This window comes from Grammomys surdaster, unplaced genomic scaffold (genome assembly GCF_004785775.1).
Source record: "Grammomys surdaster isolate TR1022 unplaced genomic scaffold, NIH_TR_1.0 99, whole genome shotgun sequence".
NCBI classification, from domain to species: domain Eukaryota; kingdom Metazoa; phylum Chordata; class Mammalia; order Rodentia; family Muridae; genus Grammomys; species Grammomys surdaster.
This window is the reverse complement of record NW_021604578.1, coordinates 6,404,891-6,425,249: the sequence shown is the minus strand read 5'-3', so window position 1 is coordinate 6,425,249 and position 20,359 is coordinate 6,404,891. Positions and strand designations below refer to the sequence as shown.

The 20,359-nt window shown below is 41.1% G+C and overlaps 1 protein-coding gene across 2 annotated transcripts in view; it reads left to right on the top strand.

Moving 5' to 3' along the window:
• The window catches only part of Plpp1 (phospholipid phosphatase 1), a 66,065-nt gene that overhangs the window by 30,155 nt on the left and 15,551 nt on the right, over positions 1–20,359 (top strand). The window contains exon 2 of one of the 2 annotated variants that reach the window (XM_028784350.1): positions 17,205–17,356. In XM_028784350.1, the coding sequence (XP_028640183.1) occupies positions 17,205–17,356 (152 nt within the window). Of the gene's footprint in view, positions 1–748; positions 904–17,204; positions 17,357–20,359 lie in introns of both variants that reach the window. The other variant, XM_028784344.1, reaches the window with a different exon arrangement.

The following is a 20,359-nucleotide window of genomic DNA, read 5'->3' as shown; positions in this document are numbered from 1 at the left end:
TAGATCTTGAACAGTTTTGCACAAATTAGTCTTCTGTACCTGGCTTAGCCTAGTACTGAGTATATCATGAGCCAGCAGATGCTTCAGTGTTTGAATTGTCTGAAGCAGAGCCTGAATCAGTGTAAATTTTAACATATTTAGAAACTGCCAGCCTGGCGGCATAGCATGTGCCTGCCTAGTTCCTTGGTAGGCTGAGGCATATTAAAGTTTAATGCTGTGCTGTGTTAGAGGAGTCTTGGAGCCCTGCCAAGACTTATAAAGACAATTTTCTTTTTGTCTTGAAGAACAAGGGCTTGTTTCTTTCTGCTCTTCTTATCTTTAATGTGAAATAGATTTTTACTTCTTTGTCCTTCAGATATTATGATGCTATTATTAAACTTACGTTAGTTTGTCTTTTTCCTTGTACATATTTAAGATATTAAGCTGTTAAATGGGAATCTATTATAGAATGTGAAATAGTAGCATTGCCTATATTCTCAGATTTATTTTTCCATGGACCAATTTTGTTCTTTTCTCTTGTGGCTTCTTTTCTGGTTGTACCTGAGATCAGAGGTCAATGCAAGTGAGAGAATCAGTTTTTGAATGCACAGACTCCACATAATCTCATTAGCCCTTCTGCTGTGTGTCTGAGAATGTCAGGCTTTCTGCAGAAAGACCCGAGTTTAGTTAAGATTTATATCCCATGCCCTCTCCTTCCTAAAGAAGTGAATTGAATGTAATCATATGTGTTTTTTCCCTTCCCCAACAGCTTCCATGCCTATGGCTATTCTAAATTTGGGCCAAATATATCCATTTCAGAGAGGCTTTTTCTGTACTGACAACAGCGTGAAGTACCCGTACCATGACAGTACCGTCGCAAGCAGTGTACTCGTCATATTTGGGCTTGGCTTACCCATTTTATCTGTAAGTAAATTACTAAGCAGGTAGTGATGGGTTTGTGCTGGAGGTTGGATGACGTGATGGCATTGGGTGGGGGTGAATTCAAGCCCTACCTTATCTAGTGCTACTGTGGAAAATAGTTGCTAAAGGAAAGAATCCCACTGTATTCCTGGAGAGTGGTGATTTTCCAGTTGAAGGTGTATGCTACTTAAAACAGCTTGAAGCTGTTGGACCAACTCTTCTCAGTATACATGTGAAGAGGTGGCTCTACTACTGCTCAGCTCTGTGCCCCCTCTCACAGCTGAGCCCAAACCACCATCTGCTTGCCGATCTGAGACTTCTGTCCTCCTGTTCCTAATTACCAAGTCCTGGGTGTCAGAACTGTGTCTTTCTGTGACTTGGAAATAGAAGAGAAGGAGCTGGGCAAAGCCTTACCCTCTTGCCTGTCTTAGCGTGCAGCTAGCCTGCTGTGTGCTTCTGTGTCCTCCTCGGTTCTGTCCGCTGAGCTCTCTAGCTAGGTCTGAGTTTTAGCCTCAGTCAGCTCAGCAGCCTTGTTCTGCAGCAGGACTGGCTGGCTTTTCTTTCCTGGTTTTGAATAAGCAACTTTTTGCTTTAGCAGTTCATGAGTCTGAGTGATTTGGTCTTTTTCATTGTAAGTTTTTTTTTTTCCTAAATAGTCTTCAGAATAGTATTCCAGCAGCTAATGGACCTTGAATTTTATTGTATATATTTATTATATTCTATAACATATATTATATTTATTTTATTATAAATACTTCTGTATACCTAGAATTCAAATTTAATTTAACAATTTTAAAATAAAAAGGATGAAAAAATTGGAATTAAGAATTTAGTTTTAGCCGGGCTGTGGTGGCGCATGCCTTTAATCCCAGGACTTGGGAGGCAGAGGCAGGTGGATTTCTGAGTTCGAGGCCAGCTTTGTGCCTGTATTTAGTATTTCTGAGGTCTACAGAATGAGTTCCAGGACAGCCAGGGCTACACAGGAAACCCTGTCTCAAAAAAAAAAAAAAAAAGAATTTAGTTTTAGGAGATACTTTCCCCTAAGAAGCAAGAGTCACCACAGCTAGCTTTATATAGCTGAGGCCCCAGGATTGTGAGCAGTGTGATGAAAGGGAGGTTTGCAGGACTGTCACTGATAAACAAACAGTTCACTGCATTTGGACAGAGGGCAAGGTGTTTGTTGTGGCTATTGGTTTATGGAACTGTTGCCAGGTCAAGCTGTAAACACCTATTCAGTACTGTTTGAAGCTCAGGAAGTAAACTGCAGTGGCAGCAGTTGGGACCTTTTATCTTTTTCTTAAAACTTAATTGCAAAAATATAATTTATGAGTTGAATAAAACTTATATAAAGTAGATCAACAAAAAGCAGCAAACATTGGTCTTCTACCTGATGAAAGCTAGTAGCGTTTCAGTGCTATTTAGTTCAACTGGTTTTATTTCATTATGAGAATACTGGAAATTCAGCTTTGTGCCTGTATTTAGTAAATATATTTTTAAATAAGTGATTACAGTAAGTACCAAAATATTAGGCAGTTAAAATGAAAAACAGTAATACTAAGGTATGTTTTTTTTTTAAAGTAGTGAGACAAACTTGGTATAAACCTTTGAGTTCTTGGTATGAATTCTTGAAAGTGTATTGTTAGAACTCACAGGGAAAAACATTTTAATATAAACTTGGCAAGCTAGAAGAAGCAATATGTAGCTGCTCCTGGGCCTTAGTGTGCTGATGGCTTATGAACTAATCCAAAAGGAGTTCTTCACAATTTCTAGGGCAGCTTTGTTTTAACAGTTTGTGCATGATATCTCATAGAGAAGACATTGTTTCACTTACATGCATTCATGTTTGACATAACTACACATAAATACATACACAAAAATATCTTGTATAAAATTTGATGAGTAATGAGAATTTAAATGATAAAAAGTTTACATTTTAAAAGTGACTTATTTTTTTCTTTTATATTTTAAAAAAGAAACCCAAGTGTGGTGGGCACCACAGTGTTTGGACACTAGTTTTCCATGTGCTCTGGTTATCTTTCTGGTGCTGAGATAAAACACTGACCAAAAGCACCTTAGAGGAGGAGGGTTTAGTTGGCTGACATTTCCAGGTCACAGTGCATCACTGAGGGACTTCAGGGTAGACCTGTACCAAGTCTTAACCCAGAGAGCATAGAGGAACACTATGTGCTGGCTGGCTCACAGACTTGTGCTTAGTTTTCTCACACAGCTCAGGACTCAGGGCAGCCTGCAGGGAATGATACCGCCTACAGAGTGCTCGGCCCTCCCACACAGTCCTCTACAGACTGCCCACAGGCCAGTCCCTCAATTGAGACTCCCTTCTCAGATGTCTCTTGGCTGTGTCAAGTTGACTGTTAAAGCTATCTAGGACAATGGAAGATTCTAGTCTTTTTTATTTGACTGTAGAAAAATGTGAAGGCAGATTCATTAATATTCATTAATTTGTTTTAATGTTATTTTGAAAACTATAGCTGAGGAAGCTATGAACTTTACTTTTTATTTTTTAATTTAGGTCCTAGGAAATTGGTTGAATTTGTGATATTTGCTTTAAAAAATGTTATTTTTTAAAGACAGGGTCTCATATCTGACTGCTGAGGTAAACATTTTTGGTCATTAAAAGTCAATCTGTCCTTGGGTGCAGCAAGGACGGTTTAGGCAGAGCCACGAGCAGATGATTGGCAGACTGGCTGTATTAAAATTAATGCAGCTCGGTGAAAGACACTGTTAAGACAGCGATAGCATAGGCAGGTGTTTTGGAATGCCTTCTCCCAGCCAGATGAAGGACCACAATTAAAGCTTTGTGTAGAGCCGGGGCGGTGGTGGCGCACGCCTTTAATCCCAGCACTTGGGAGGCAGAGGCAGGAGGATTTCTGAGCCTCGAGAGTTCGAGGCTAGCCTGGTCTACAGAGTGAGTTCCAGGACAGCCAGGGCTACACAGAAAACCCTATCTCAAAAAAAAAAAAAAAGCTTTGTGTAGAACTTTAAAACAAACCAAACTGGGTGTAGCCATTAGCCTGTAATCCTGAGTTTGAGAGGCTAAAGACCTCTAGTTCAAGGCCAGCCTGAGCTGCATAGCTGGAGGGTGGGGGTGGGGCTAAAAAGTGAAGGGTCGGGAGAAAGCAACCCAAATAAAAGTGGACTTGAGGTCTGAAGAGAAAACCCCGACTAGAGAAGATAGACATATGGTAAGTGGATTGTGAAAGGATGCTCAGTGCCAACTCAAACTGGGGTCTGCTGTGCACCCCAGAGTAGTGAAAAGTCAAGACCGATAATGCCAGGGGAAAAACGCAGCAGAAAATGGTATAGCTACTTTGAAAGACACTTCTGCAGTTTCTTATGAAGTTAATGTAGTCTGACTGTAGGATACAGCAGTTGTGCCCCTAAATGTTGACCCAAATGAGTTGAACACTTCTGTTCACTAAAAATGAAACAAAGCAAACTGTACACTCATGTTTGTAGCACTTTTATTCATAGTTGTCCAAACTTAAGCAAGATACCTTTCAGTAATTGAGTGGAAAAATGAACTGTGATATTGACATATTCCATGCATGAAATATTCATATCTGGTGACACTTAGAAACAAGTGTATAGCTTAGTGCTAGCTATTGGCATGTGTCCTCTGGATTGCAAGAACAAAACAACAGAATCCAAGGAAATATGTCATCAAGCCATGAAGACCCATGAAAGAACCCTCAGTGCATATTGCTAAGTACAAGAAACCAGTCTGAAAAGGCTGTGTATTTTATGTTATCAACTAATTATATGATATGACATGACATGATATGGAAATGCACGCCTATAGAGGTATTACAGAACCAGGTGGGATGAGCAAGGATGTAAGGGACACCTAAAGCAGACGGTTTCAGGGCAGTGAAAGTATTCCGAATGATACTATGACGGGGGTGCATGGCTCCATGTGTGTATCAATGTACATAGAACTGTAGCACAGAGGACAAGCTCTAGGGGTTGGGGATTTAGCTCAGTGGTAGAAAGGCCCTAAGTTCGGTCCTCAGCTCTGGAAAAAAAAAAAAAAAAAGAACAAGCCCTAAAGTAAGGTATGGACTTTAGTTATTACCTGTGCACTAACACTGCTTCAGCTACAGCAATGTGCTGGATTGGTGTCAGGTGTTGATAAGAGAACCAGGACTGGAGATAAGAGAGGGTGTGTATGGCAGCATTACTTTCTGCTCAGTTTTAAATAAACTTAAACATTCTACACAAAATTAAGTGAGACTTACAATCTGGTAAGGGTACCTTCCTGGCTGATTGATACACACACACACACATACCCCAGTTTGGGTGAGGTTTAAGACAGAGTCTCATTATGTAGCCCTGGCTGTCCTGGAACTCATTGTGTAGACCAGGCTGGCCTCAGACTTATGGAGATCTGTCTGCCTCTGCCTCCCGAGTGCTGGGATTAAAGGCATGTGCCAATAAACCTGGCTTAAAATATATTTTTCAATTTGTTGATAGTTTAATAAAGTATCAGTGTTGTTTTGTTATATAATAAGTAATGATTTTTACAAAATTTTATCTTCAATATTATTAATTTCTAGGGATAAGATAACCTGATAAGATGTCAAATATGTTTTAGAGTTTTGTAAGATGTATTAACTAATAAAAATTAAGATTACATTTATGTCATGGGCCTGGTGCCTATGCTAGTGTGCATGTGGAGGTTAACGGTCAGCTTGGGAGAGTAGGTTCTCTGCCTGCACCGTAGGTCAGGGACTGAACGACAGTCTTCAGCCTTGGCAGCATCTACATTTACCCACTTGGCTGTCTCACTGGCCCTAGTTATTGACTTTACATAGTTATTTCTATTGCAAGCTATTGGTTCTTTTATTCCCCTGGCATACCCTGTATTAGAGGCTTCATGCTGCTTAGGCAAACATCCTACCTCTGAGCTGTAGCTCCTGGACCTAACAGGTCTTATGAAAGGGGAGTAGTTGACAGCTTAATAACTGGACATAGCTTTATTTCTTAAAACTTATTATTTGAAAAACATGGTGGTACTTAGGAATTCAGTTTTTACCACTAGTTTTGTGTTTTTATATTTGAACCCCCACCCCAGAGGACTATAATGTTGTGCCATTTATTTAAAAAAAAAAAAAAGTGGAGTCAAGCATGGTGGCACCTGCCTTTAATTTCAGCCATCAACAGGCAGAGACAGGAAGCCAAACTCTCAAGAATTGGAAAGAAAAAACAGTTTGTGGGCTATTTAGTGCATGTGATGGGAGCGGCCGTTACTCGTCAGATGTTATACAACAGATCTCTAGTACATTAAACCTTTGTGGATATCTAGGAAGTAAGGCAAGAGGTTGAGTTGGGAAGCATCTGTGGTGAAGGTTTTCTCCAAATACAGACCCACAGGCTACATTTAAAGCTCTGGGAGCCAGGCTTCTTGAATGTATTCTGTATCACATGATTAAGCCTCACATGCCTTAAGCAACATCCTTAGTCAGGGTCTACAGCAGCACCTCAGAACCAGAAACAGCAACTAGAGAAGCAAATGGGTGACTGGCTACATACAGCAAACGGGGTGAAGTCCGTGGTGGTCCTATCACCCGTTCACGTAGGGTTTTTTGCCATGAAATGATTTCAAGTTGAGTTTGGGTGTCGACTGTTTGGAAAGCACTCCAACAGGCTGCGGAGGCCCAGCAGATGGAGGCACTTGCTGCCAGGCCTCATGATCTTCCTTAGCCATAATTTGATGTTTTCTTTAACAAACTAAAAATCTCCAATTCCTTTTTTGTTGAGAAGGGCTATGACTCAAAGTTCCATGAGGACCCACTTAGGTGAAATTGCCCTTTGTGACTAGAGAGCGGGCTGTTGTAAGTCCTAAGAAGGAAAGATGTGGAGCGTAGCGCTTTTGCAGATCTTTGTGTGTAAATAGTGTCCCCCAAAAGCCATCACAAAAGGCTTCAGCCTTTTCCGTACCTACAGATAGCTTATGTTACACTCTGAGCAATGGAACATACTACTTTCCGGGCTGTGTGTCTGCCTCACTGCTGGGCTGCCCACGCACTGCCAGCAAGCTGCTCAGAGGAAGCAGAGCACAGTCTGTAATAGGGGTCTCAGTTCGTGTTTCCCAAGGTGAGAAACAGCCGAGTCTGAGGTGGATGCTATAGTTCCTGGTCTCCTGTGTACCCAGATGCTGCTGCGGTACTGCTGGGAATTGGGAATGGTGGTCCTCCGGTCTGTGCTTCCCCTCAGGGTGGCAATGTTCCAGTCCAGAAGGGGATGGCTGAACCCTGGAGGGGGACAGAATCTGGTTTGGTTCTGAGTGAGTGCAGAGGTAGTGAATGGAGGGACTGGAAGAGAGAAGGCCTTCCCCAGCCTTCCAAGGAGAAAGGTGCAACTCTTTACTGCTAAGTCTTCCCCCTAGAGGATACTTGATGAAGGAAACATCCTTCCTGTTTAAACTGCGTTATTTGATGGGAGATGTGAATTCATAAAACTTACCCAGGGTGAACCAAGGATTAAATACCTTTGTGGGAAGGAATGACCAGGAAGCTCATTGGCTGAACACTGGGAGCCTATCTAGATACTTTATTAGCATGGAGAATTCCATGTCCTGGATCAGGTAGTTTGGCAGGGAGCTGGCTCCACACCTATTGTTCTCAAGTCAGAGATTCCCCAGGGTTTGAGCCTGTTCAGCCGTACTGGTTCTTCTATGTGGTGGCACAGTCCACTTGCCCCACAACTACTTAGTAGCATATGGTGGCCAAATTCCTGTGGGCACCATGTTTTAATAATTTTAAACAAACAAAAATCCCACATTAGTACACTTTTGTTAATTATTGTCAAGTGTTTGCATTTATTGGGTCTTAAGATTAGCAAGTTTTACAGTATTACAAACCCACATTTCCTATATCACAAAAAACAGAATGTCAGTTGAAGAAAGAAAATAGTTTGTTTGTATTGGTTTGTGATTTAGGAGCAGTCAGCATGAGCTCAGGGCATGGCATTAGAGCAGGCTGCTTTTGGAGGAGGAGCTCTGCCTGTGTGCTTACAAGGTAAGTAGCTGCTGAGAGGAATCTCGTTAATAGCTTTGCTATAGTGAGAGTGAGAGCAATTCCTGTCTCGTGGGAGGATGAGCACAAGTCAAGGGCAGGTTCACTGATGTTTATCAGTACAATATACGGAAGTTTTGAAAAGTTCAAGCATGTCAATGCAGGTTTTGTTGTTTGTTTGTTTTTTTATATTTATGTAAGTAAAAAGCTTGGTTTCGAAATGCTCATTACAGGTATACAGAAGTGGAATTAAATTTTGTATTGATATTGACTTGATACTGTATGATCTTTCTACAGTTGCTGTTCTAGAATTCTGAAATACGTTCCCTGGGTTTTTCTTTATGTTTTCCAGGTTTAGTTCCATCTTACCAGATCTGTGTATGCCCCAACCCCTTTTTCTTTCTTTATAAAAAGAATTTATTTGGCTTGGCTGTGGTGGTAAATGCTTTTAATCCCAGCACCTGGGAGGCAGAGGCAGGAGAGAGAGGCAGGAGGCAGATGGATCATTGAGTTTGAAATCTGCCTGGGCAACAGAGCAAGTTTCTGGACAGCCAGGGCTACACAGAGAAAAACTGTCTTGAAAAACAAAACCCCAGAACACAAACAAAAGCGCACTGGCCTGTGCTTTTGCACTGCCGCCCCCTCTTCATTCTCTTCCGTGGAGGTTCCATTTGGAGTACTCAGGATCACTGGACCCTGATTTCTCCTCTGTCCTGTTCCCTTCGTGGTCTCTCTTGGTTTCACGGCTTTAATAGAGCTTGCGTGTCAGCCTAATCCCTTTAGCTTGACTTCCCCCCTCCACTGCAGACGTCACATCTACTGTCTACCATAGGCAGCTCAAGCCAAGTCCCTAATTCCATTTCTGGGGCTTCATTTCTCAGTTAGTGTCATTTTACATGACACGCTCAACTCACTCTCCATTCTCGGCTACTCTTTCATATATTCATACTTCCAGCAAATCTTGTTGGCTATTTTTCAGCTTAAATCCATAAGCTGACCACAGTCAGACTGTCCCTGACTCCTAATTAATGACCATATAAAAAGGGATCTCAGTTCATTGTTGAGCTGACACTTGGATGATTGTTTCATAATTAAAGATGATTTTCTTAGGACATTAAGACCTCACTCTTGGATGCATTATTAGCTTTTATAATGAAATGTGTCCTAATGCTGACAAAAGTAACATTTAAATGTCTGGAATTTCTAAGACATGAGTGGAATTCCTCAGTCTTTTGGTCTACATACTGAATTGAGTTAAATGTATTTAGAATTAAATTGCTACCAAGGTCTTTAAGATTTAGTAAAAGAAATTAAAATAATCAAAACTGCACTTATCTTAGCCAGTGTTCCACTACTATGAAAAGATACCATGACCAGAGCAACTCTTATAAAGGAAAACATTGGAGCTTGCTAATAGTTTCAGAAGTTTATTCCATTATCCTCACTGTGTGGACTACAGAGGCATGCAGGTGTATGTGGTAGCTAAGAATTCTCCATCTTTATCTGAAGGCAGCAGAAAGAGAGAGATAGTACGTCTTGCTTGAGCATTTGAAACCTCAAAGCCCACCAACAGTGACAACACTTTTTTCAAGAAGGCCACACCTACTCCAACAAGGTTGGACCTCCTAATTCCTGTCAAGTAGCTCCACTCCTTAATGACAGAACTCCCTAATGAGCCTATTAGGGGCCATTCTGTAGGCTTAGATGTTTCAAAACCTACCTTGTTTAGGGTTTTTAAACACTTCAACCTCCCTTCTAGCCCACCAGCCAGAGGTTGGGGAGAAAGGGGGTCAGTAGGAAATGGGGGTTGTGAACCTGTTTAGAAGTAGTTCTTTGGGCAATTTCACTCTTTGTCAGGATCCCAGGAATCTGGCCCAAGAACAAACATCAAACACAAGTCAGTAGTGGCAGCTCTATCCAACAGTGGAAGCGGACTGAGTACCCCAAACGTTCTTAGTGCATTTCTCTCTATGCAGTGACGATCAACAAGGAAGGGAAGGAAGTGTTGCACAGCGGTGGAGCAATGCATGAGCGCCCTCCTACTGTTTGTGGGGTTCCATTTATATTCTTTCTAAACATCACACACTCTCTCAAGTGTCTGTTTTTAGCAAAACATCACATGTCCTCTCACAAGACAGTTTCATAAAAACATCACATGACACAACTGAGTTTTTAAACAAACCCGAAATTTCCATTTTACCATTCCTATTCAAACCACCACATAGCTTATACCTCCTGCTGCAGCTAGACTTGGTAATGTGTAAGAGTCACCCAGGTGGTACTGGTTTTGAAGGCATGAAGCTGAGACTTGGGACTGTGAGAGGCCAGGAAAGGCCATTGGTGAAAGTGTAGCCTCAGTTGCCGTTGATGGCCCAGGACTGAAGGGCTCATGCAAAGAAGTTGATTGAGGCTTGGCACCATGAAGAGAGCCTATGAGAGGCTATTGGTGACGCCTAATTGCAGCGGAAGACCCCACTCTATTGAAGATGCCAGTCCCATGGGATAACTACCAAGAAAAACAGCAGTGGAGTGAAGTCAGTCAGAGCCTAGGGTGCTACAGAGGATAGAGCTGGAGAAATGACCCAAGCCCTTTGGCGGAGGAGCCCAGAAGATCATTTGTGGATCTCAGACATTGGGACAAGAAACTGTGAAGTTGAAGTTGCCCTTGGATACCCCAAGATGTTAGATATGCCAGAGCCGTGGGATACTGCTGAGGAAAGCTTCTAACCAGGAATGGAACCAACCAAAGAGAAAGAATAGTGTTGCAGTCAACAAAGAAGAAAGGAGTTGGAGATGCAGAGATTGGAGGTTGCCCAGCTGGTGTTTGGTCTTGCCTTTGTCCAACATTCCTTCACTATGATGGTTTGGAATGGTAATGTATATCCTGTGTCATGATGTACTAGAATTATGTGATGTGCTTTATGATTGTGATTTTATATTTATTATAGTTAAGAGATTGTGTGAATCTCAGAACTGACTTTGAACTTCAGACATTTAACATCGTTGAGACCGTTATTTACTATGGGACTTTGGAAGTTGGGCTAAATGTATTTTGCATTATGTTATGGCTAGGTATAGCCCCCATAGACTCATATGTTTGAACAAGCCTGGGACTTGTTCTGGGGGACTGGGAGTAGAATGTGGTGATTTGAATATGCTTGGCCCAGGGAGTGACACTACTTGGAGGTGTGGCAATGTAGGAGGTGTGGCATTGTTGGAGGACATGTGTCACTTGGGGGGGGGGGGCTTTGAGGTTATATGCTCAAATTCTACCTAGTGTGGAAGTGAGAGCTGCCTCCTGGCTGCCTGCAGAAGCAAGTCTCTCTACTAGTTGCCTTTGTATCAAGATGTAGAACTCTCAGCTCTTCCAGACTCTTCATGTCTGTCTGCATGCTGCCATGCTTCCTGCCATGATGGTAATGGACTGAACCTCTGAAACTGTAATCCAGCCCTAATGAAATTTTTTTTAATAAGAGTTGCCTGAGTCATGAAGTCTCTTCACAACAATGAAACCCTAAGACATAGACTACATCCATCCATCTATCACATGTCTGCTAAGCCCAGGGTTCCAGTCAGGTGGCAGAAATAACAATCAATCCATTATTCTTCAGTCTTCCCTTTGTTGTGGGTTATTTGGGCTTACAACCTTCATACACTCCATGCAGAAAATGAGATTGTGACTGCTGAAATATTTTGCAAGTGGCCACCTCCTTTCTGCTCGGTGGAAACAATCTCCTGCTCAGTGGGGTCCAATGGGGTCATTTCATCTTCTGGACTTTTGAGGTAGTTCTTTCCTTGACTTTCAACAGAGCTCTAGGCCCTTGACATCAGTGCCTGCTTTGGTTAGCTCTGGGCAATGTGCCCTTGAATGACATGCCGCTGTAGGCTTGGGAGTTGGAAATCACTTTCTCTTTAGCACTTGATATGTTTTATATCCATAAAATGTCATACTGTATAAAATAAGACCAGAATATCTATGCAACAGCATGGATTCTGTGTTTATGTAGATTATGTTTTGATAACCTTTAAACATTAACATGTTGGAGGCATTTGAGTTTCCCTAATGTTGGAAGAGGTTTTTGTGTTTGTTTGTTTGTTTGTTTGTTTTGTTGTTTTGAGACAGGGTCCCTCTGTGTAGCCCTGCTGTCCTGGGACTCACTTTGAAGACCAGGCTGGCTTTGAGCTCAGATATTCACCACCTTTGTCTCCCAAATTCTGGGATTATAGGTATGTGCCACCATTGCCCAGCTGAGTTTTTTCATATAAGAGACTTTTTGACCAGTTTCTCAGTTTTGCTGAATTTTTCTAACTGAAACAGTTCATAAGTATTTCTCTTATAGCTCCAAGATCCTGAGTATGTGTGCAAGAGGAGTTAAAGAAATTGGCATTTTTTAGCTATCTTTTTCTATCTCTGGTGGAGAATGGGGAAATAATTTTTCTATGAAGATTGTATAAGTTAAAAGTTATGATGTCATATTTCCTTTTGTATTATTAAAGATACTATTAGAAACAGAAAGCTGTATTATTTCATGGATGAGTTAAGTTTATGATTGAGACAACTTGAGTTTTAAAAAGGTCCATGGGCTGGAGAGATGGCTCAGCGGTTAAGAGCACTGACAACTCTTCCAGAGGTTCTGAGTTCAATTCCCAGCAACCACATGGTGGCTCACAACCATCTGTAATGGGATCTGGTGCCCTCTTCTGGTGTGTCTGAAGAAAGCAATGGTGGTATACTCATTTGTATAAAATAAAAAATAAATCTTTAAAAAGAAAAATAAACTATAATCAGCCATAGGCCTAAAATCAGCAATAGGCCTGTCATACATGTATACTAACACCAAGTCTTGTGTCTCTATGGGAAAACATTGAAACAGATGACTATAAGCTATTGTAAACAGGCAGCTTATATGGAAATTTACCAGCCTGAGCAGTCATAGACCTTGTAAATAGGTAGCCTTGTTGGATAATACCAACTTAGATAAGAACAAGTGAATCATAGGCAGAGTCATAGTGCCCTGTCCCCTGAACCTTCACCCAGCCGATACCCTGTTCTGAAAGATATCTGTACTTCCCCTGAACATCCACACTCCAGTGTCATCCCCTTCCCCATGTTCTGCCTTTTTGTGTTTATAACCCATGTGTGAATAAGTAAAAATTATTATTTGATTTAAAAATAAATAAATAAATAAATCACAAAAAAGAAAAAAGAAAAAAAAAAGAAAAATAAAAAGGTCCATTGTGATTGGCCATTGGGCATATTAAAAATTAGGATATGGGAATGTTAAGTGCTATAGCCTTTTTGGAAAATAATTTGGGAGTTTCTTTAAAAGTTAAACATATACTTACATGACACAGTAATTCCACTTGTAGGTATCTGCTAGTTAGAAATGAAAATACATCCACACAAATGTGAATGTTCAGAGTAGTATATAGTCATAATATCCCCAAACTGGAAACAGCTGAGATGTCCATTAACTGGTGAATGGCTAAGCCAAGTGTGCTCTGTATGTAAGTATGACAATATATCAATAAAAAGGAAAATACATACCCCCAAACGAATTAGCACAAAGGACATTATAGTAAGTAATATGAGCTATGTAGAAAATACCATGTGTTGTATAATTCCATTTATATGATATGCCCAAAAGCAGGTCTGTGTTTGTTCTAGGTTATGGCAAGGAGTATGAGCTGAATGCACAGTGGCTCATGAATGCTTCCAGGGCATGATAGTGTTCAAAGACTATATCGTAAGGATTGCTGGAGTGGTAACTTTAGGATCGATGGGTTTTATGATACATGTTACACTTTAAGGCTATTTGAACTAGGTGAGGAAATCTGGAGAGGTGACTCTGTGGTTAGGAGCACTGCTGCTCTTGCAGAGGGTTGGGGTGGGTTCCCAGCACGTACACTGCCTGGCTCATAGCCACCTGTAATTTCACTTTGATCGGCAGCTGATGTCCTCTTTGTCCTTTGTGGGCATATGCATGCACAAGGTGTACACACACACACACACACACACACACACACACACAAAGCAAGTAAATCTTTAAAAATAGGAGAGAAATTAAAATTGATTTCCCAACTAAAGTATTAAGAAAAATATTGGTATGTGTAGTCATTTTAGAAATTATGAAAAGAGATACAGTCTTACTGGTAAGAGTAAAAAGATGTTTGATTTGAACTGACAGCAGTGAAAACAGTTCTTTCATTCATGCCTTGGACGTCATACATGTCAAGGATAGCCATTTAAAAGATTCCGTTTTCCCATACTTGGGTACTGTGGCTGGTAGAGTAAGTTAGTACTGCACAGTTACATTTTTGGGGAAATAATTGGTCAAGATGTTAATGTTTACATGCCTTACTGTTACATAAAAATGTTCTAAGGAAATAATTAGAACTGCAAACAAGGATTTGAATTGGAAGTGTTCCCTATACTGTATAGCTTAACCAAAAACCCTAAAAGCAACCTTTGTGCTGTCCCTGTTCTTTTTTTTTTTTTTTTGAAAGAATGGTTAGATTAAGATTTTTGCAAGGAGTAGAAACTGTTTTCTCATTAGCTTAAGTAAAACTTGTTGTTGGTTGAAACAGACACAAGTCACTCAGCAGCCTGAGATGGTGGGAGCCTCAGGCCTCTGGCACTGGGGAGCCACAGCTACCTTTCTATTCTGTACTGGGAAGGGTCAAGCTAGTCCCTTCTTTCTCTGTAAATGTTCTTTGTCCTTGGCCTCTTTGTTTTGTGGGCCAGTGCTGTGTGCCAGCCCAGATGGATTCAGTCTTGTATTTCTGAGAGGTTCCAGAAGCATCTGAATAAGCTCATCCTTTTAAGTCTTAATTGGGTCGGTGAGCACCTGTGGTTGGCCTGTACTGAGTTTACTGAAAGTGAAACTGCATTGGGTTATGTATTTTATAAGTTTCTGTGATGGTGACTAGGATTGGTTATTACTAACTTAAAGTATTCCTGAGGCCTTCTGAGCTCTAGGCTGGTTTCTGTTCTTTCTCCTTAACAAAGACTGCCAATTAAAACCTATTGCAACTGGGGCTCTTCTCCATCTGACACTGCTTTCTTCTGACGAGTACCTTCTGCTGCTTCCTGACCTGCCAGCAGCTCACCCAATCTCTCTCACTGGGTTTTCTTTGCTCATCCTTTAATACCATCCTTACTCTGTGCTTGCTTTTCATGTCACGTCCATGTTGCACATTTTCTTTCTGCTTTGTAGCTATGGAAACCACCCATTATGATTTTTCTCCTACACCCCTTCCTACTGGGAATGCCATTCTCAGCTGCACTGACTATGCACACATAATGCAGCCCTGTCTTTCCTTTACTGCTCTTCTCTGGGGCAATTACGTCCTGTGCTTCTCTCGGCCTTGTAATCCTGATAGCACTGGGGGTGATGTATACAGCACATACAATGTTTACCCACTTACACAGTCTTGTATTTTAAAGTGGACCATTTATTACAATTGTAGATTTTTTCCCTCCATCTTGAGAAATACAAACTTTTTTCCTATAAATCTAAGAGTAATTTCTAACATGATTTTTTTTATGTGGTTTGGCCAAAAGAGAAAAATCTTATTATTAATGAATATGTATATGAATGTTTTTCAGTATATTTGAGACTACTATTACAAAATTTTCCTTATACTAAAGACACAGAATCTAAAGCGTTTTGAGTGCTAATGATCGATGAGTGACTTCTGTACCAGCATCTGAGTGCAGAAAGAAGCAATGCCTAGTGAAAAAATACAACCAGTTCAGAAATGTGCGGTGTAGACAGTAGAAGTTTACAGTGCTGTGTGCAGAGTTCTTACAAATAAGGTGAACCATAGAAATAATAGTTCTTTGTAAAGGTGAGATGGATGTCCATCCAGTTGGTATATTGTAATTGGTTGAAGGTTAAGTATTCAGTTACTGTGTGGGACAGGCAACAACTGGAACCTCAGCCCTTTGTATTTAACACTACATTATATGCTGATAAATATGAAAAGGTGATGTAAATCTCCTGAAGTCGTGCTGTATGGCATATGCAGCAAAGGCTTGGGCATTCCATCCCATTACCCTAGTTGCAAGCACGCTGTGAATCAGAAGAGTCTGAATGCAACGAGAGGCATGCAGTGAGAGGGTAGGCCAGCAAAGCCAGCTCCACAGTTATCAGAAACAAGGCGTTAGGAATCCTGTAGCATTTTAAAGATTTTTCAACAGTTGGCAGCTATTATTGGCAAGATGATTTACGTAAAGAAATGTACTTTGATTCATGATTTAGTGTCTAAATGAAGGCAGGAAGATACATAGAAGAGCTAGCAATAAAATAAGTGTGATTGTTATTTGACCTATGTAGTTTGGACACACTTGATGCTGTGATAAACAGTAGCAGAGATTTGGTTGCCATTCAGTCGTAGGTCAGGACTTGGATAGAAAGCACTTGAACTGAGTCGCACAGGCTAGCTCAGTGGATGGGATACTGCGCGCAGAATGGGACACCAAAGGGAGAGCCTTCATACGTGGACCAGTCTTGAAGTGGACTTGTGGAGGGTTTCAGCTGGACTACATCTCTCTTTATAAAGCAGAGGGCTGTAACTAATAAATAGACCATATTTAATGACATGAAGAACTGAGTTCTTGAAATTTACATTTAGACAAAGTTTAAGCATTTTAAGGGGGTGAGTGTGAGGCATAATCTTCACAGAAAACATTAAAGATAAAGCAAGTGTGTGTTAGGTGGTTTATACTTGACACCATTGGCTGTCTTTAGAAAGCTGACTCAACTTCAGGGCCCATTCCAAGGCAGCTCTAAGTATACTCTGAATAATGGAAAGAAACAAATGAAAAGTTTATTGAGACACTGTTATAACCGAGCTGTGACTGTGGCCTATGTCAATGTTGTCATTTTTGAAAAAGCATAAAATGGGGAATGTTAAAGTGTTTTCTTCAGGCAGAAGGTTAAGAAAGTGCTGGAAGCCAGGTGATTACAGTAGACAGGGGGTGAGAAGCAACTTCCCACAATTACAGTGTCTGGGCAGGAACAAAGGTTGGATGCCTGTGCTAGAGTGGCCGATGGGGTTCCAAAGCTTTGTCTCCTGTGGAAGAAACCATCTTTGCCCTACACTGCGGTCCTGCTAACTTGCGCTGCATGCACTCTGCGTTTCCCTTTACATGTGCTCTGACTCACGTTCAAGGCAGTTGCATCTGTAAGGTCTTCCAGGGTGGTTGTTGCCATTGATCAGTTTTGATAATTTTTAATGATATTTTTATTTATTCCCTTTTGCTAGCTGGATTGCCTTTTGCAATTCTTACTTCAAGGCATACCCCCTTCCAACGAGGAATATTCTGTAATGACGAGTCCATCAAGTACCCTTACAAGGAAGACACCATACCTTATGCGTTATTAGGTGGAATAATCATTCCATTCTGTATTATCGTTGTAAGTTAAACCTGCTTTTCCAAGTTTATAACTGTTGAACATGCGCCTTACTCTTGTGATGGTGGTTTATTATTAATGATTAAATGCCTATCCCTCAGGAATTAAAAAAAAACTTTAATGGAAGGCTTATTTTATGGAGCTATTTTAAATGAGTTCAAAAGAATAAAAATATGTAATTGAAGCCTAACTTGGTATATGTAGATTTTATGCTAATTTTTTGTCAACTCTACCGTGTCAACTTTAGAGTTAATTTAAATTAATATTTAATTAATTTGGAAATATCATTAAAGTCATCACAGTATCTGACTAATAAAGAAAAGTAATTAATTCATAATTTATGGTAACTAATGAAACCTTTTACTGTATAAACGTGTATTTCATAAAACTGAGATTCTGAAAGGAAGGATGCTGCTCTTTCAGTCTTAGCATCTTCATGGGCTGTCCTGGAGCTTGACATGTCCTAGCTGCTTACCTGGAAGTTTTCCCCGGGATCTGGTGGGGACGGGGTTGGAAGGGGGATTGTACAGGAATATAGGTGATTGTCCTACAGTGTGGTGGAAGGTTAAGAGATCAGGGATTCCTTTAGTCTGTCTAGATCGCTACACTGAGTTTTTACTAGTAAAGGAAAACAAACCCATGCTGGTTTGTAGAAGGAAGTTGTCTGTTTAGAAACAGGGTCTCTGTGTTGCTAACCTGGGCCTGAACTCATGGCCTCAGGCGCTCTTTCTGTCTCAGCCTCCTGAGTAGCTGTGACATCATGATTGTTCCTTGAGCCTGGTGGTGCCTGTCTGAACTCCCAGAACTCAGGAAACTGATGCAGGAGGATTGTAAGTTCAAGACCAGCTTAGACTACTTAATGATACTGTAGTTCATAAAACAAGCATGCACAGTCATATAGAGGGGTAGTCTGGAGGAGTTAGGAGTTAATATGATCACAGTGTATTGTATTTGAATGAAAAATGACATAAAAGGAGCATGGCTGCTCCTGAGTGGTTGAGTTCTGTTGTAAATCTAAGGGAGAGCAAAGGCAGAGGCATCTAGAATAGTCCAGACTGAGTCAGGCCGTGAGAGGAAAGAGGGAAGAGAGAGGAAGAAGAGAGAGGATCCTGAAGCCGAGCGGTCAGGAGCAAACCAGGAGACTAGGAGAGTAAGAGACAGTGCAGCCAAGATGGCTGCGTCATACAGGGAAGAGAAGCTGGGGGAAGGGGCCAGGCTCAGTCCCTGGGATAAAAGGTTTCAGATGGGGGCTGGGGTATTTCAGACAAGATGTCTCTATAACAGGGTCCCTTTGATGTGTTATATAGGGACCTTAGCCATTTGTCCTGGGTTTGAGACCTAACATCATGAGTCACTTAATGAAAGTACATTAAAACACACACATGCACACACACACACACACACACACACACAGAGAGAGAGAGAGAGAGAGAGAGAGAGAGAGAGAGAGAGAGAGAAAACAGAATAAACCAAAATAGCCTTTTAAGACAAACAGCAAACAAGGAGACCTTTTTAGCTTAAACACTGTAAATAATTTAAGAAGGGGGCTTATTGTTGCACATAATAGCTGATGTTGGACAAGATCCATGTAACGCAGTAGATGTACTGTCCTTTCCATTCTACTCTGTTCAGGTGACACTAGAGGACCCACTAAAGTGAAGGGCAGTGGCAGAGCAGGGGCCTTTGCCGTGTGGGGAGGGTTTGCAGAGCCTCCATAGCATCCGGGGTCCAACAGCACAGTCCAAAGTGGGAACGAAGCGATGCTTCATTAACTCGGATCAAAGAAAGAAAGAGAAGGAAGGAAGGAAGGAAGAAAGGAAGGAAGGAAGGAAGGAAGGAAGGAAGGAAGGAAGGAAGGAAGGAAGAAAAGAAGGAAAAGAAAGAAAAAGAAAAGAAAGAAGAAAATATTTCACTGGAGAGAGCACTCAGTGGTTACTGGTTTTCCAGAATATCCAGGTTCATTTCCCAGCACCCATGTTGAGTGGCTTACAACCGCCTGTACCTTCAGCCTCAGAGAATTTGACACCTCTTCTGGCCTCTGTGGGCACCTATGACATACACACAGAGACACATGTGCAGATAAATAAAAATTTAAAACCTTCCAGCATGGTCTTTCTGAAGTTATCTTTACATCTAGTAACATGACAAGTGAATTACTATGAATCAAGGTCCGTGATGTATGCATGTTTTTTAAAGGTGCAAGTAAGAGAGCTGTTAAACGGACAGGTGAGATAGCTCGTCAGGTGAAGGTGCTTGCTGCCAAAGAGGACCTAAGCTCAATCCCCAGGACACCTGTGGTAAAAGGAGAGCACTGACTCCTGCAAGCTGTTCTCTGACCTCATTTTGTATGTCTACACACACACACACACACACACACGCACACACACAATCAACGTGTTGGTTTCATGATTTGTCCATGTTTCTAGGAGATCATTATAGATTGTTAATCCATTCATCTGAACGGTGATTGTGTGTGTAAGTACCCTTTTCCCAAGTAAGACTCCTTTCAGCTTCTGTTTTTTAAATTAGTATCAGCAGAAACAAATTTTGCTTAGGACAGCAGCTTCATGTACTAATTTAAAGTAAGTCTAGTTTACTAATTAATTTAGTTTTTTTTTCAGGCACTCCTTAATCAGAGTTGTATATATTGAATTTCACTTATTTAGAAGTAAATTAGAGGAAGGGAGGAAGAAAATCACTTAAAATCCCTATTGATTCAGACTTTGCACCAAGTCTTTGACATGGCCTGCAGATGATCTGTAATTACACTGGTGATAAAGTCTGTTAGAAACCCGGAGACAAGAGAGGATTTCAATTCAGAGATGGTCAGTGAGCAGTTTAGTAACTGGGGCTAATAAAAATCTGCTCACTCCAAAAACTCATTTTTGGCTGTCGAGAAAGATCCGAGGCTATAAAGGAGTGGAAGCAAGGAGAGCTGCTCAGAAGAGGTGGGAGAGGTGGGAGAGGTGGAGGTGCACCAGTGATTTCAGACTCCTGTGCTAGCAG